The sequence below is a fragment of the Acomys russatus genome, chromosome 22 (genome assembly GCF_903995435.1).
Source record: "Acomys russatus chromosome 22, mAcoRus1.1, whole genome shotgun sequence".
NCBI classification, from domain to species: domain Eukaryota; kingdom Metazoa; phylum Chordata; class Mammalia; order Rodentia; family Muridae; genus Acomys; species Acomys russatus.
In genome coordinates, this window is record NC_067158.1 from 511,350 (window position 1) to 528,318 (window position 16,969).

The window sequence follows — 16,969 nt, forward strand, 5'->3', positions numbered from 1 at the left end:
CCATCGTTACTATTTCTACACTTAAAATTTCAATTTAAGGATAATTTTCTAAAATAGTAAGTCATCTTTCTTCTAATGACTTAGGCTCCTCTCTACACAACTGAGAGTGTGAAAATCAAAAGCACTGCCAGTGTTGTTGTACACATACAAAGTGTACATGATTTGGTAAAAATTACTCCTACAGCTTTTCTGGTTTGTTGTGTTTGATGTGCTATGATATACACATGCTGTTTTGTATAAACATAGAATAAGGTGGAAGTGTGTTGTATTGTATGCAAGCAGAAGCAGCTGAAATTTTCCTCTGAGTAGAGTATGGTTATATCTTTATTCCTCCATTCCTTCATCCCACTGAGGGATTTTAATAAACTACAAAATAAGAACCATATTTTGTGTGTTGGTGGCTTCTGACTCTTGTGTCATAATGGATTAATGCTGACTGTGAACTGATGTGTTTCTGTAAAAATTCAGTATAAATTAAACAATCAAATAAAGACAATCATCAGAGAAAGAACTTCCATGTTCCAAAATAGAAAATGCACTTGTGTACTTGTTTCTGCATCAGTGTATAACTTGATGACATTGTCAACAACAACAACAACAAACACACACACACATATTACCTTGTCATGTGACAGCTCTACAGTCGGGGTAAGCTGACTGCATATACAGTATCTACTCGTCAAGTTGTCCTCAGATCCTACCTGCATACCCCTTCCAAAGCTCAACTGAAACAGACTGTACTGATGATGGTGGCAATCTCATAGTCAAAGAGGAACATGCAATTAAGAATGTGAGACACCTCAGTCAGCAAACAGTGTGTTGAATCAGGCCAGTAAAAACTCTGGCACAAAAGGAAAAGGTGACAATCAGGCTTGAAAAGGGACATAAAGACTTGATTTTGAATCTACATTTGAGCAGGTGTGCAACCTTATGGTCTCCAAAGCAGAGAGGTAGAATTGAAAGCTTGAAGCCAGGCTCTCAAATGGCAAACTCCATTCCATTTGCAATGGAGAAGATAGAAGAAAGTTTACATCTGTCTAAACTACAGAGTGGGAAAGAAGGCCTGAGTGTGATTGTACTCTTCGTCACCTTTCAATTAGTAGCAATTTCAAAAGAGAAGAGAGGAAACAGAAGGGATAGAAGTAACAAAAAATATAGTGAAATTTCCTAACACAGGCATGCACACACTTACATGCACACACATGTGCTTATGCACACATACACACATGCAAACATATACATGCACAGGCACACACCACAAACATGTGTGCACACATATACATACGCATATGCACACAAATGCACACACACATGCATAGACACATGTGCAGACATACACATACACATATACAAACACACATGCATACATGCACACACATTCACATGCACACATGCACGCATATCTACATATACAGACACACCCATTTTCAAGGTGTTTTAATTCCACTATCTTCAGTTTTGAAGCTTTCATCATTTTTGAAGCAAATTTTTGCTCTGTTTGCTTTTATTCCTTGTATGATTTGTAATATTTGAGAGAGACCTTTTGGAGACTGGTCTCTCTATGTACCCTAGGTTTGCCTCAAACTTGTAATCCTCCTGCCTCAGCTTCCGGAATGCTAGGTTCACAGACTTGAGACAACATTCCTGGCTCAGGTGTGTAGTTTCTGTTAGTGATTTAATCTTTTCTCCCTATAGGCCATGGGGTTATCTTAGGGTGGGGTTGCATTTTGTGGGGTATCGCAGAAGCATCAGTAGTGGACTTCAGGGTTAGTTTTGTGAGCTATGAGAACCCTACACACACACTCATATTACAATCCGTTTCCTCTCTTCTCTTTTGAAATTGCTACTAAATGAAAGGTGCAACATTTGTGTCTGTCATCTAAGGCTTTGAAATTTTACCAACCTACTTTATAGCTAGGAGAGAAAAGAGGTTAATGGGTACAGAAGAAGTAGAACTTTTCAGAGTCAGTTCCTTGGAGGGATTCCACTCTTCGTCATCAGGATTCTAACAGAGCCAATGACCGGCAGATCAGCAGCTGGAACCTGGAACCCCGAAGCATTCTCTGGAGCATTTCTCTCTAGGAGGGTCTCAAAGCAGAGAGACGAACAGCCAAACGATAGGAAGCAATGCAAAAACCAAAAAGCCAAGCATCTGGTTCGGGCTCATACACATCTCAGAGTCTGTACTAGGATGTTTATCAGCTGGCAAAGACCATTCCCCCCACAAGAAGCAGTTTCTCTTCTAGTGGACAAACACCACATGTCCTCTCACAAGTTTGTTTCCAGCAGACAGACACCATTCGCCCTCACACAAGTCTGTTTCACACCCTGCACTTGAGATCAAAACAAAAACATGTTTACATCCACTACAGTCATTTGTGTCCGTTAATTTTTCTCCCACTCTCCTTCTTGTGGTACTTACTACTTAGTTGTGTACGAATTCCTTTATAGTAGTCCTAAATTGATTTTCAGCCATATTCTTTATTATGCCAAGCTGTCAATTTAAACATAAATAGCATCTACCAAACCTAATGTATATTACAATACATACACATGCTTCCTCAGTACATGTGACTATATTACAGACACGACAGCACCTAGAGTGTTGTAGTTAGCCTTTATGCCTTATATTTGCTTCCTTCAATGTAGTAGTTTTTCTTTGTTGACTGAGATGTCTCACATTCTTGGTTGCATGCTCTTTAATTATGTGATCTCTAGACCTTCATTAATATTATCTTTTTTTAGTTTATTGCTGCCTAGCTTGGGGATGGGGATGAGACACACAGACAAACAGAATCTGAGGATGATTTGACTGATAGGCACTCTGACTCCAGTGGGAAACAGTAACTTCTTAAGCATTGCTCTGCCTCTCCCATCCTACTGCATGACTCAATTTCTGCCATAGCCTTTTGTAAGTCTAAGAATGGGGAAAGGGGATAGTTTTGCTCTTCTGTGTGCAACCCACCAATTTTTCAAACCAAGACATGCCCCAAATTAACACACACACACCTGTCATGACCATTATTCCTAGGCTGATATTCCATCAGGTCAGTGGTTCTTAATCTGTGGGCCACAACCCATTTGGGGGTTGACAACTATTTCACAGGGATCTCCTAAGACCATGGGAAAACATAGACATTTACATTATGATTCATCACAGCAGCACATTACATTATGAGGTAGCAATAAAAATAATTTTATGATTGGAGATCACCACAGCATGGGGAACTGAATTAAAGAGTTGCAGCGTTAAAAAGGCTGAGGACCACTGCATCAAACCTACCACCAGTCATTTGTACCCATATGTTAGGCTTCTGTTTCCTGTAGTTTTACACATTCCAACAATTGTTCTTTGGCAATATTTTTCAAAATTGGTTAAAATGCATTTTTCTATTCAATGTTTTTTAATTCTCTTAAAATGGATTTTATTATTTACATTTATCTATATGTACTTTTATGAACTCCAGGAGGCAACAAGCACCAGATGTACATAATCTGTCTGCCATCTTGAATCAATCTCTAATTCTCTTTTAAGTGAAGTATTTGCAAACTTAGCACATTGTCCATTAGTAGATAACATATTCTCTGTAATAGACCCCATGGTTGGCTGCTAAACATCACTGAGGCTTCTTAAAATTCTCTGACATAAAGACTATGTTTTACTGAAAGGTGAGAATTTGAGTCAATAACCCAGTAGTCAACTATTATTATCATAAGATAGATTGATTCTTAATCTTTTCAAATATGAGGATATCTTCTTGCATTAAAAAAGAAAAATTTATGCTTCCTTACAAAAGCAGTAATTGAACTTTCAATATCCATTGTTTGGGAAATGAATAAGTACAAAAAGCAATGATGATTCCAAGTTCAGTTATGTGTTTGAACTATAAAGGATACATCCATCCAAAATGAGCCCTGCAGTCTATTAAAGTCATAATTGCTTCTTAATATATATGGTATGCTGATAAAAGGATTTTAATTTTCTTATTTGACTTCCAAACAAGGTATTTTCATGGATTGATAAGCTTTATCAGAATATAGATATTTTTATTTACTTATTTTTGGTTTTTTGAGACAGGTTTTCTCTGTGTAGCCTTAGTTGTCCTGGACTCACTTTGTAGACCAGGCTAGCCTCCAGCTCACAGAGATCTGCCTGCCTCTGCCTCCCTGAGTGCTGGGATTATAGGTGTGCACTACCATACCTGGCTAAAATGTAAGTTTTTTAAATTACCCAAACCAAAATCAAGCTTGCAATGTTTCTTATAACTTAACATTTTATTTTTTATTTATTTATCTTTTTTTACAGTTATATTGGAATTTTTTTGCTTTTTTTTATTTTATTAATTTATTCATGTTACATCTCAATGGTTATCCCATCCCTTGTATCCTCCCATTCCTCCCTCCCTCCCATTTTCCCCTTACTCCCCTCTGCTATGACTGTGACTGAGGGGGAATTCTTCCCCCTTTATATGCTCATAGGGTATCAAGTCTCTTCTTGGTAGCCTGCTATCTTTCCTCTGAGTGCCACCAGGTCTCCCCATCCAGGGGACGTGGTCAAATATGAGGCACCAGAGTTCGTGTGAAAGTCAGACTCCACTCTCCACTCAACTGTGAGAATGTCCTGTCCGTTGGCTAGATCTGTGTAGGGGTTTGAAGTTTACAGCCTGTATTGACCTTGGCTGGTGCCATTAACTTAACATTTTAAAATGCTGTAATGAATGTTTTCAATTTTAAGATTGCTATTAGCAATCTTAATTTGTACATTAAAACATTTTTAATCTATTAATTCATGTATCCTTACAGTAAAATTATTTAACTAGGCACCTTCACAGCTATGAAAACACAAGAGATTTCTACAACTGTATTGTTAGTAAGCAATAGAGCTAGGGCCAGAACTTAAGTTTCTCAGTGAGCTATGCATTAATCCCCAGAGAGTAACCTGCAAGGCATGCTGCCTTATTACAAGTTAAAAAAATACAAAAGTAGCCAACTACAGCACTTCTGATAGACTGATTTTTACTACTCTGAGAAGTTAGAATCCTGTTCTACTTTTTATTACACTGATGGGCTAAACTGAAATGAGAATATTTTCATCAATAACCTATTGCTGTGAACAGACACCATGACGCAGGACTCTTATAAAAGAAAGCCTTTAGTTGGAAGCTTGTTAACAATTTTGGAGGGCTATCCCGTTATCATGTTGGAAGGCAGGCAGGCATGGCACTGGAGCAGTAGCTGAGAGCTATACATCCTGATCTGCATGCAGTACACAAAGAGGAAAGACTGGGCCTGGTCTGGCCTGGCACAGGCTTTTGAAACCTCAAAGCCCGCACCAGTAACATACCTCCTCCAACAATGATGGTCATACCTCCTAAGCCTTCCAAATATCTTAACTGGGGCCTAGGCATGCAAATATATATGAGCCTATGGTGAGTATTCAAACTACCACATGAAGGAACTCATTATTCTTAACACACACAGATGCTGGGCAAAATACAATAAAAGCATTTTAAATATACAAATAAGCACTAAAACAAGATATACAAATAGTACCGAAAGCACAGAACATGAAATATAAAGAGCAACCCTCCCAGAATTTTCACCTATAAAGAAAGACTTCTCATCCACAACAATAGATGATGAAAAGATAATGGAATATTGTTAGTGATGGTGAAGACATCGATGGTCAACACACAACTACATGTGTGGATGAGGATGAACTACAAATATCTGAAGTCATACCAAGCACATCTATAAAACAACTGAACAAAGACCTGCCGAACTACTTTGTGTTTTATCTTACTAATCCCTCAGCACCCTTGTGAAATAGCTACTACCCATATCATAGTTAGGGAAGATGAAACTAACATGTACAGGAGTGACTTGGCCAAGGTCACACTGCTAGTGCATGGCCATTTGGGATTCAGGCCCAAGTCCAATGCTCTAGACTCCACGGTTATTTGTTAATCTACACCACCTCCTTGACCAGAAGATGGAACTATCAGGGGCTGGAGAGATGGCTCAGAGGTTAAGAACACTGTCAGCTCTTCCAAAGGACCTGAGTTCAATTCCCAGCAACCATATAGTGGTTCACAACCATCTATAATGAGATCTGGTGCCCTCTTCTGGCCTGCAGGCAAACATGCAGACAGGATACTGTATAAGTAATACATAAATCTTAAAAAAAAAAAAAAAAGGAACTATCTACAAGTCTCCATTGAAGCAAACACCCTAGGATAACATTTAAAAGACTGAACTTAGGGTCAGGCATGGTGGTACATGCTTTTAATCCCAGCACTTGGGAGGTAGATGCAGAAAATACTGAGTTCATGGCTAGCCTGGTCTAAAAATCAAATTCTAGGATAGCCAACAGAGAAACCCTGTCTCAAAAAACCGAAAAATCTAGGGAGGAAAAGTATATACTAATCAGAAACCATATTTGTTAACTTGTTATCTATGAAAATATTCTTTTATGAAACAATTCTCATAACAGGTTTTAAACACACATACATACACGCATGTGCACACACATACAGAGTTAACAGTTCTGTTAGTCTCACCAAAATATTTGGTAATCATCCTGGGCAGATGTCTCCCAAAATCTGGAAATTATTTAACATATTATATAGAAAGCTTTCTAGAAGTAGATTTCCAAGATAAATTAATAATAGAGCATTCTGTTGGGATTTACATTCATGATATAAGAGAGACACACTTAGTAAAGCCATTAGAGAGCTGTGTTTGGGCTCTGCAAAGGCACACTGTAAGTCAGAACTAGGAAAGGAGAAGGAGAGACTTCCTACCACAGAGATGCAGTGCCATCTCATTAAGATTTATGGATAAAATACTTCAGATTGATAAAATATAACAGTAGTTTATAATAGTTCATCCAGGAAAGTAGCCCAGTACCACTCTATGTTCATGAAGTCAAAGATGGATTTTACATGAGAAAAAAACTGTATTTTACTTGCAATATTTTTTTAAACTTTTTATTGATTCTTTGTAAATTTCACATCAGGTACCCCATGCACCCCAATCCCACTCATCTCCCTGTCCCTCCATATCTACTCTCTGTCTTTGCAACCTTCCCCACCCCACAAGAAAAAAAATCAACCTTGCTGTGGACACTGCTTTGTGTCACTGTTTGTCACACAGTTTACCATCTTGCCCAAACAGCTTTAATTGCAAATGTTTGTTGCAATGAGTCATTGGTCTAATTCGGGGCCTCTGGCTTCTGCTATGCTTTCAATAATGGTTTCTCACCAGGACTCCCCTCAGATATTCTGTTGTTTCCCTGTGTCATGAAGATCCTACAGCTTTGGATCTGCAGGACCCTTCACACATGCCAGAAGTTCATAGATGGGGTAGATATTAGGGTGGGCCAACTCAAAGCCCTGGATCCAGGCGTGGGTGGTAGCTAAGTTGGTCAGGCCACCAGCTCTCCCGCTTTGCCTAGGCAAGGGGCAGGGACAGATGTCATGAGCTCTTCTTCCAACTACTCTGTAGATGGAATAGCCTAATACAAACCATGCCTTGATATGCACCAGGCATTAGTCCTTGGACTCCCATGGATGACATCTACAGACATTACGCCTTTTAGAAAATGGCAGTGTTTGTATGCACCCTATGCACATCATCCCACGTGTTTAGGTCATCTTTAAGCTGCTAATAATACCTAACACAAAGCAAGAACTTTGTAAATAGTGGTCATGTTGTGCTATTTAGGAGGTAACAAGAAAACAGTCTGTACACGTTCAGAACAGGTGCAATTTTTAAAGTATTTTTCACTCATCCAATTGAGTCCATCAGATGTAGAGCAAACTGTACTTTACTAGTAAGTAGCTTTATATATCAACTTGCACTGGAAATGGGCCCCAAAGATCCTGACTTCATTTCACAAAGGAAAGTTGTGGGTAGTATATTAATTGTAGTAATAAAGTGACTTGAATTTCCACATTTACTTCTTTTTTTAATCACCATAATTTGAGGATATGTTCTCTGTTTTTGCTTTTGCTTTTGCTTCTTAATAGTAGAAACACAGCATATTATTTGCTTTGATGTGGTAGGAACTGAAGATAGTGGAAAGGTATTTTTATAAGACTGCCACCCCTGGCAATGGGCAAAGATATACCTTGGTGGGTGGTGGTGTTTTTATATCAGCTAAGGGCAGAGTAGATGGCAGTCCTTTGTTCATTCTAGCTTGATGCCTGGCTTGGTGGCTAAAGCTGTCTTATGCTTAGGACTCATAAAAATCAAATCAAGGAGCTGGCTAGATGGCTCAGTGGTTAAGAGCACTGTTTGCTCTTCCAGAGGTCCTGAGTTCAATTTCCAACAACCACATGGTGACTCACAGCCATCTCTAATGTAATTTAATGCCCTCTTCTGGCATACAGATGTACATGCATAAAGCACTCATATACAATAAATAAATAAAATCTTTTTTAAAAATCAAATCAAATCCAAGCAGTTCAATGTGGGAGGAGGAAGACAGAGACCTGTGGACTACTCTGCCACCCACAGACCTGTCCCTTGGCGCAAAGCACAGGTCAGTCATGGACACCCGCTTGCTGCCATGCCAAGCAGCACAGATGGAAGATGTCACCCAGGGGCCCACCAGCCATGTGCCCAGCCTACAGCAGGAGCCACCACAATAAATGGGTATGAGGTGGTCAGATGAGAGAGACAGAGAAGTGGAGCAGCCTGAGCATTATGAAGAGAGATGAAACTGGAGACTCAGGTGAAGAGAAGCAGCCTGTTGTGAGTGGCCAGCCCCACCACCTGGGGCTGTGGTGAAGCCCCACCTGAGCTGCTGCTGAGGGCCACGTCTGGGTCTGTGACTACACAGCAGCAGGGGTCCGTGTCTATGTCCATGGCTCGTGTTATCACTAAGACTATGGGGACTCCCTAGTCAAGGCAGCTGCCGGGGACCACGTGGATGTCCAGAGGCTGTGCATAGTTGTCTCCACCCCTCATTGGCTGTGGCATTCTAGAGAGTTGGCTCCAACTCTCACTGCTGGCAGCACTTGGGAGAGAGGGCCCTGTGCCTTGCCGAGGCAGCACAATGGAGCTGGCCTTTGTGGCCCAGGGTATGGTGAGCTAGCCCTGAGGGTGTGAGTGTGGGAGAGCTACCCTAGCTCTTATCTGCCGTGAGGTGGCTTGGTGCCTTCTTTCCCCCTCGACACCTGGGGCCTTTGGGAGAGCTGACCCAGACTGTAGCACTGCAGAATAGGCCCTGCACCTCGCCTGGGCAGCACAGTAGGTCTGGCCCTAGTTGAGGGGGCATGGGTAAGCCAGACACAAGGACAGAGTGAGAGAGAGTTGGCCCAGCCATTTATCTGGCATAAGGTAGTGAGTGTCGACGTGATGCCCTCCCTCCTTTGCCCCTCACCAACTGCAGCAGTTGGTAGAACTTGCCCTAGGGTCATGAGAGCAGGTAAGATGTCCCTGTCACTCACCTCCTTCAGCACTCTCGAGAGTGGGGCCTGCTCCTCACCTGGACAACACAGTGGAGTTGGCCCTTGTGGCGAAGGCATCAGGCAAAGGCTAGTGAGTCAGCCCTGAGGGTATAAAAGCAGGAGAAGTGACCTTGCTTCCCACAGATGGTAGCACTGAGTGGCCTAACCAGAGCAGTGCTGGAGGGCTCGCCCTGTTGGTGCAGATGAGGGAGAGAGCTGGCACACAGACCAGCTTGGCTGCCACCCAGGCCCAGATCCAGGGCTCTGTGTTGGCCCCCCCCCCCAAATCTATATCATCTGGGGATGTTTGGGACACGTGAAGGGGCTAGTCATGCTGTTCTGGGACTGTAAGATCTCCATGACACAAGGCAGCAACACAACAGGATGACCAGGAAGACCCCTGGTGAGGATATAATATTGACAGGGTCACAGGAGCCAGATATCTAGGGCCAGACCAATGACTCATTGCAATGAACACTTGCAAGGGAAAATGTGTGGACAGAGGGATATATTGTGGGACACACTGTGACATACTACAGCTTCCATGATGAGATGTTTTTATGCTTTGTTTGTTGTTGTTGTTTATTTGTGTGTGTTTTATTTGGCGGGGGTCGGGGGAGTTGCAACAGAGAAGGGCAGATATGGGAGGATAGGGAGATGACCTGGACTAAGATGCATGATTTGAAATTTGCAAAGAATCAATAAGAAGTTTAAAAATTTCTACTGAGGGTCTCTTACCTAGCCCATGGCATCTAGTATATACTTTTGTGTATAATAACGCTTAAATAACACCAAGTCAGAGACAAAGAGAAAATCCTTATCCAATGTCTGTCTGCCCTCAGAATATCCTCCACCTTGCTTCAGTCTGAGGCTATGTAGCCTTAGGACCTGTTTGTGCAGTAAATGATTGGCCTTTCCCAAAAAAAAGTCTGGCCATTTCTCTTGGCTACGAGATAACTTCCTCCTCCTCCTCCTTCTTTCTCCCTCTCTTCCTTCTCTTTTTCTTTCTCTCCTTTTATTTTCTGGAGACAGAGTCTAGTATAGCTCAGGCTAGCCTCAAAAATGACTACATAGTCAAGGATGTGCTTGAACTCTGCCAGGATTACAAGCATGTATCACTATGCTTGACTTCTGTGAAATAACTCCTAAAATCTTGGAATAGCCTTTCAGATAAAAGTGTTGTTGTGCCTGCTGTGGTGGCACACACCTTTAATCCTAACACTCAGTGGCAGGATGCAGAGGCCGGGGAATCTCTGTGAATACTAGGCTAGCCTAGTCTACATAGTGAGTTCAAGAACAGCCAGGGTTAAGTGGAGAGACCCTGATTCAAAACAGGGAGGAAACATGCCTGATATTCCATAGTGATACAGAGGTTCTTGGGCAACACAGCATTAGCTTGTCCTGGGGTGCACTGGAGTCTAAAGCCAGCTGTAGAGGTAACCAACCATGTGGATAACTATGCACACCAAAGCACCAGTCATTTCCGTGATGGATACGCCGTGCATGTGGTCAGTATGGCGCACACATGACTCACTGGGAAGATAGCTGGAACCTTTTCCCCTCCCCATGCCCTTTTCTGCTGTCCTCCTCTGATCCTCTTACTGTCAAAAGTTATAGCAATGGGTTGGGGATTCTGTGAGTCTGTGTCCTTTTAACCAATGGGGGTAGCCAAGGAGATCTCAAACTTGAATTAGGGCCTTAGGCATCAGGCATGTACAGTACACATGGTCATAAGAAACTTCAAGTTTCACAGAAAGCACTCATACCAGCAGCTTACAAAAACTAGCATAGGTGATATATGTTGGTGTGTGTGTGTGTCTGTGTGTGTGTGTATGTGTAACATGAGTTGCTTGACCTATCATCAAACTGTAACTCCTTCTCAGGGAACTGGAAAATTTCCCAAGACTGTGTGTGTGTGTGTGTGTGTGTGTGTGTGTGTGTGTATTAGACAGCAAGGCAGCCATAGAGCAGATCCTGTCTACTTAAACATTGGTTTCTAGTTCCCAAGACAAGAACTATGATGCCATGATTGATAAATACTAAGAAAATAAAGGCAATTGATTTGAAATGCTACAAGATTGGCAAATCAGACCACATGGACTTTAATCTTTGCAGTCAGGATCCTATGCGAAATTATTATTAGTGTGTGTATCTGTGGGCCCTAACTTGCCATGGCACATGTGCGGAGATCAGAGGACAGTTTTGTAAAGTGGGCTCCGAGACTCCAGAGAATAAAGTGTCATCTGCCTGGTGAGCACTCTCCCTACAGAGGCATGGCGCCAGCTCCTCTATGTGCACTTAATAGGCAAATTAAAAGGGTTGTTTAAATAGTGACGACAACTCCTTGGATCTGGTGAAACCCTGTTTTGAAGGAAAGAAAAGGCATACCACTGAGTGCATCTGCTTTTCTGTTTTTCCAGCAGGCTCCTGAGTAGCTTGCGCATCGGTGCTGTGCTGACATTCCTCATCACATCGATCAGGAAATGGTGCTGGGGTTATTGGGAGCCATGGAGGGCGACTCTGGTGCAGATGATGAGTGGGATGTGCTTTCATCTTGCTGCCAGCACAATCCGTGGCTTCACCACAGGACAGAACACTAGTTCCGTACTTCTTTAGCCCTGTATTGTGTGTCTGAATTGTCAGCTGCATTTTTATAAAATTGAAATTGCATTTTCACAAGAGAAAGAAGGAGTTTAGAAATTATGTATTATGGATTACAAAAATGCCTTTAAAATTCCTTTGAAGTTATATCGTGGATGTTAGTCATTTCAGTGATTAAAATTTATAAAACCTAGTAAAATTGAAATGCAGACCTATCACTGCACAGTTGAATGGATGGATTTGGCTTTACTACCCAAGGCTCCTACCCATCCGTGTCTGTACTGGGCAGGAGCCAAGTAAACTTTTTGGGAACTCCAGTCTGTGAGTGGTCCTGCCCACTGTGGCAAGGTGAGGAGGCCCTGTTGGGTTCTTTTTAAAAACAAAGTTCTGTTGTGTAGTTGCAAAGGAAGCCAGGGTGGGGGTGGGAGGTGATCCCCAAGCCAGAACAGAGTTCCTGCTGTTCTCAGGGACTTCCTGGAAGTCTTGAGACTGATACCCCAAAGGAACAGTGTGCTTGGGTTTCTCTGGCTGCACCCAGGGCTGCCTGCCAGCCTTACTGTTGTCATTGTTAACAAATGTCACTCCACCCAAAGCAGGATTTTCAAAGATCCCTCAGATGAATGGGAATTTTTGGCTGCTCCTTGCTTTCTGAAGTGTGTTATGACAGGAATTTGATCTCTTCCTCCTTCATGGTTCAGGAAAAATTCCTCAGAGCCTGGAGGCTGACCTTTAATGGGGAGCAGCAAACATTCTCATCCTTTCTGAGCATATGCAGGCTCTCATGGGTCACTAGACAACTCTTCCCATAGATGGGTCAGTGTTGTGGGCTGTTCAAGAAGCCAGAGGTAACATGCCTCTGAATATCTCCTTGTCTGACTTTGAACCCCCACCCCCCACCTGGAATTGAAAAATGAGATAGGTTGAGATGAAACTCCCAGAAAGCAAGAAGAGCTTCGTTGGTTACAGGAAAGTCAGGCCTGTCCCTATTCGGCAGTCCCAGCATCTGAGCTGGGCAGGCACAGTCGGGCCTGGTGCATTCTCTTGAGCAGTTTCCAGGGAATAGCTGCACTTCGATGTGTCTGTCTTGTGCATTCTTCTTGGCGGTGGAGGAATGGTCGTACCCACTTCTTCCATTCCAGAACAAAAGCGATCGTCTCTGTCTTTCAAACACAGAGGCTGGGTGCCTGCAGGCACACACCTGCTGTCACAGCTGCCTATATCATCCAATACATTTCAGATATGCCCATGGTGGGCGAGGGTGGAGGCAGCTTTGGTGGCATCTCCTGGGAGAACAACATCAATGCCAGCAGCACAGTGGCTTTGCCAGGAGGCTGATCCCCACAGTGTGGGTGGGCACAGGAGTAGGCGCCAGCATGCCCCTATTTGGGGAGCAGCTGCAATGCTGTGGGAGGAGTTGACTCTGTGGAACCAGAAAACAAGTTCCTGAGTCTCCAGCTGTGTGACATTCAAAGTGCTAGCTGCCCTGTCAGGGTCACAGCCCCTTCATCTGTTACAGGATGGTAATTTGAACAGCTACAACAGACGTAGCTGGTGAGAAATAAATGGGATAATATGTATATAGAAATGCTTTGTAAACAGTAATTGCTGTAGTGCATTCAACAGGGCAATGTCTGGTGCTGTAGTAGAAGCCTTAGGTGTCTTAACAGTAAGTAGCTTACTACTGCACTCATTAAGATGAGACAGTGGGTAAGAGGAGCAGAGAACGCACCTCCCATAACCCCATCACAGCAGCAATGTTAAATGTGGGGGCATCTCAGTGTCTGAATTTGCCTCAGACTCCTTCCTCTTTAACCTACGGCCTGGTTTCTGAGACTTGTGGAGTCTGCTGATATCTCCTAGCTGTCCTTTCTTATTCTCACAGTTTGAGAACATTGCCTTGAGCCTTCCGACCCTTCCACTGCATGATGGGATCTCTGAGCCCTCCCTTTGAGTCTCGAGAGCTTTGTGACTGCTTAGAACAACAGAGTAAGACAGAAACAATGATGCAAGATGGCTTAGGAGTCCTGCAGGGCACGTTCTGACAGACTCTGTGGGAAGTTTACTCCCCTGAGGCTGCTGAGGTAGAAAGGCCACATGTGAGCATCTCACCCAGCAGTGCTGGTACAGTTCCCCCTTCTCATCTTACCCACGCAGGTTAGGCACGTGGTGGCTCCTGTAGCCTGCTGTCTAGCTCTAACCAACTGGTCACCCCCTCATCTTACACCAAAGGCCTCAAGAGGATGAAACACACCATACTTACTGGGTAATAAAGTGGGGGTTGTTTGCTTTTGTATTTAGGGTCATGTATTTTACTGTGATGGTGTAAGGGCAAATTTAATGCCATATTTTATACGTAATATATATTCTACAATTAATGCCATGGTCTGTGAGGAGTTGTCCTCCAGGTGATTTCACTACTTCCTGCATTACGGGAAAGACCACGCACTGCCATAAACTAGACCTGCCAGCACTCTCCAGAAACTCCACCGGAACAATTAGATACAATTAAGGCCCAATGATCCTCCGAGATAAAACAACTTCGCTGGGGATTCAGCCTCCTGGACCCAACCTGCCTAAAGGTCAACATTCCTGAGACTCACAACTTTCTCTTGAGATCCAGCCTCCACTCAACCTGCCTGAAGGTCAACTTCCCTGACACCCCAACCCCCAATTACAGTTTTTCCTTGTAAACCCATTACCCTTGAAGCTCCGGTATCATTTTCCTATTCGGCTGAGTCAGGAACGATTGTGATCAGAAGCTCTGAACCCGTAATACAGTACCCTGTGTATGTTGCATCGGTGTTGAGTCCTGGTATTCTTTTTGGTGGGTCTCTCGATCTGGGTAATCTTGGCATAACAATAGATACCTGATACACTTATAAGATCCCAAACCAGAGTTGTCTCTGCCTGCCATGTCTGCTTTTCTGTGTCCCTCTTGTAGCATGTTTATTTCTATGCTGTGTTCAGGGCTTCTCAGGTAGGCTATAAGTACTGCTAGGATTCCATCTGCTGCCACCTTCATCCAGTGACCTCCAAACTAACAAAATGACTCTTCTTAAAACTCAGTCACCAAAGCTGCATGCCTATAATCCTAGCACTCAGGAAGCAGAGGCATGTGAGTCTCTGTGAGTTCGAGGACAGCCTGGTTACAAAGGGAGTCCATGACAGCCAAAGCTACACAGAGAAACCCTGTCTTGAAAAAACAAACAACAAAAATTCAGTCACCAAAACAGTGGTTTTCAAGCTGCCTAATACTGTGACTCTTTAATACAGTTCCTCATGTTGTGGTAACCCCAACCATAAAATTATCATGGATGCTTCATAACTATAATTTTGCTATTTATATGAATCACAATGAAAATATTTTTGGATATAGAGGTTTGCCAAAAGAGTCACGGCGCACAGGTTGAGAACTGCTGCACTAAAAGTTATCACTTCCCAAAATTTTTATCTGATTTCCCCTCCAGTGAAAACAGAACTTCTAGGCATGGTACCTACACACTTTGGACTGAAGAAAGGCATAGTAATGGTCAAATCCAAAGTTTCACAATAAACCAGGTCAGTTTGCACCTGGCCCACGCTGGTATTCCTCTGCTTCTGTCCTCCAGCCTGGTGCCGTCCCCAATATATAAAACACACTCACATGTCTACCTTCATAATCATTTCTTTCTCTTACATAAAGTCCCCTAGCTGGGCACGGGGGCACATACCTGTAATCCCACCATTCAGGAAGGCAGAGCCAGGCAGATCTCTGTGATTTCCGGGCCAGCCTGGTCTACAAAACAAGTCCAGGATAGCCACAGAGAAACCCTGGTTTTTTGTTTTGTTTTGTTTTGTTTTTGTTTTTTTAAGGAAAGAAGAAGGGAGGGAAGGAGAGAAGGAGGGAGGGAGGGAAAGAGAGAGGGAGGAAGGAAGGAAGAAAAAGAAAGTCCCTTATTCCTCTATTCTGTCACCAAGTCCCTGCATCAAGTCTCAGGAATGTCCATGTAGTCATATTTTTTCTGAGTATTAAAATAGCAAGTTCACTCAGCAATAGCAGACTGATAGCTCAGGTTATCAGCACTGGTGTTTTGGTTTAGGATTTGAATGTATCTTTCCAATTACCTTTGTAAAATTAAATTTATTCTTTGACAATTTTACACTTGCATGTACTACTCTAATCACGCTGACCTCCCTCTCTCTCTTCCCCTCCCGCCTTCACTAACCCATTTTCTTTCCTGCAAGTCCCCCTCTCGCTTTCACATCTCTTTGTTTTAGTTCTATTTTGCTCTCCACTGAGTCTAACCAAAGCAGTCCATGGGAGCATGGGCATATAGCTCTATACTGGAGCACGGAGAGACAACCAGTAACTGAACTCCTGAAGACAATGACCGGCTCTCAGAAGCCATCAACAGCAGCCAACAATAAAGTTCCTTAGGGAGGGCGTGAGCTTCTATTCTCTCAATGACTGAATGTTGACAGGTTCAGCCTGCCACTGGCCTGGTGCAAGCAACCATAGCTACTATGGATTCATGCTTGCAACAGCCATGTCATGCCCAGAGAATAGCCCTCCTCCTTGTTATATCCACCCCCGTTACAGCCCTTCTTCCCCATCAGCCAGCTCTTATATTATTTCTACCTCTTCCTTCCATGATGTTTCCTCAGCCTTAGTGAGATGATTTAGTTGTCCCACCTAGAACTGGATACTCAATAGTGACTAGTTCTCAGTACCTGGAGCAGCTGTCTTTCACTGCAAAAAGAAACTTCTTCAATCAAGGTTGAGAATAGTACTTGTTTATTTGTGTAAGCATAAATACTTAGAAAAAAAACTGACACCATGTCCATTTAGCAATCTAGCAAAACTAGATTGCCCCCCAGGATCTATGACCCCCCTAGCCATGCACTTTTGACTATGTTTACAGTCAGGCATGAGC

At 42.9% G+C, this 16,969-nt stretch overlaps 1 protein-coding gene and 1 non-coding gene across 2 annotated transcripts in view; both read left to right on the forward strand.

Annotated features, from left to right (window-relative positions):
- C22H2orf73 (chromosome 22 C2orf73 homolog) overlaps positions 1–13,391 on the forward strand; it is a 37,963-nt gene extending 24,572 nt beyond the window's left edge. Inside the window, 1 exon segment of the mRNA XM_051164695.1 lies at positions 13,196–13,391. Within this exon segment, the coding sequence (XP_051020652.1) occupies positions 13,196–13,391 (196 nt within the window).
- Positions 8,105–8,249, forward strand: LOC127206028 (small nucleolar RNA SNORA48). The gene has a single exon (XR_007832723.1). It is a non-coding gene; the product is annotated as a small nucleolar RNA SNORA48 (small nucleolar RNA).
- Positions 13,392–16,969: the final 3,578 nt, after the last annotated feature.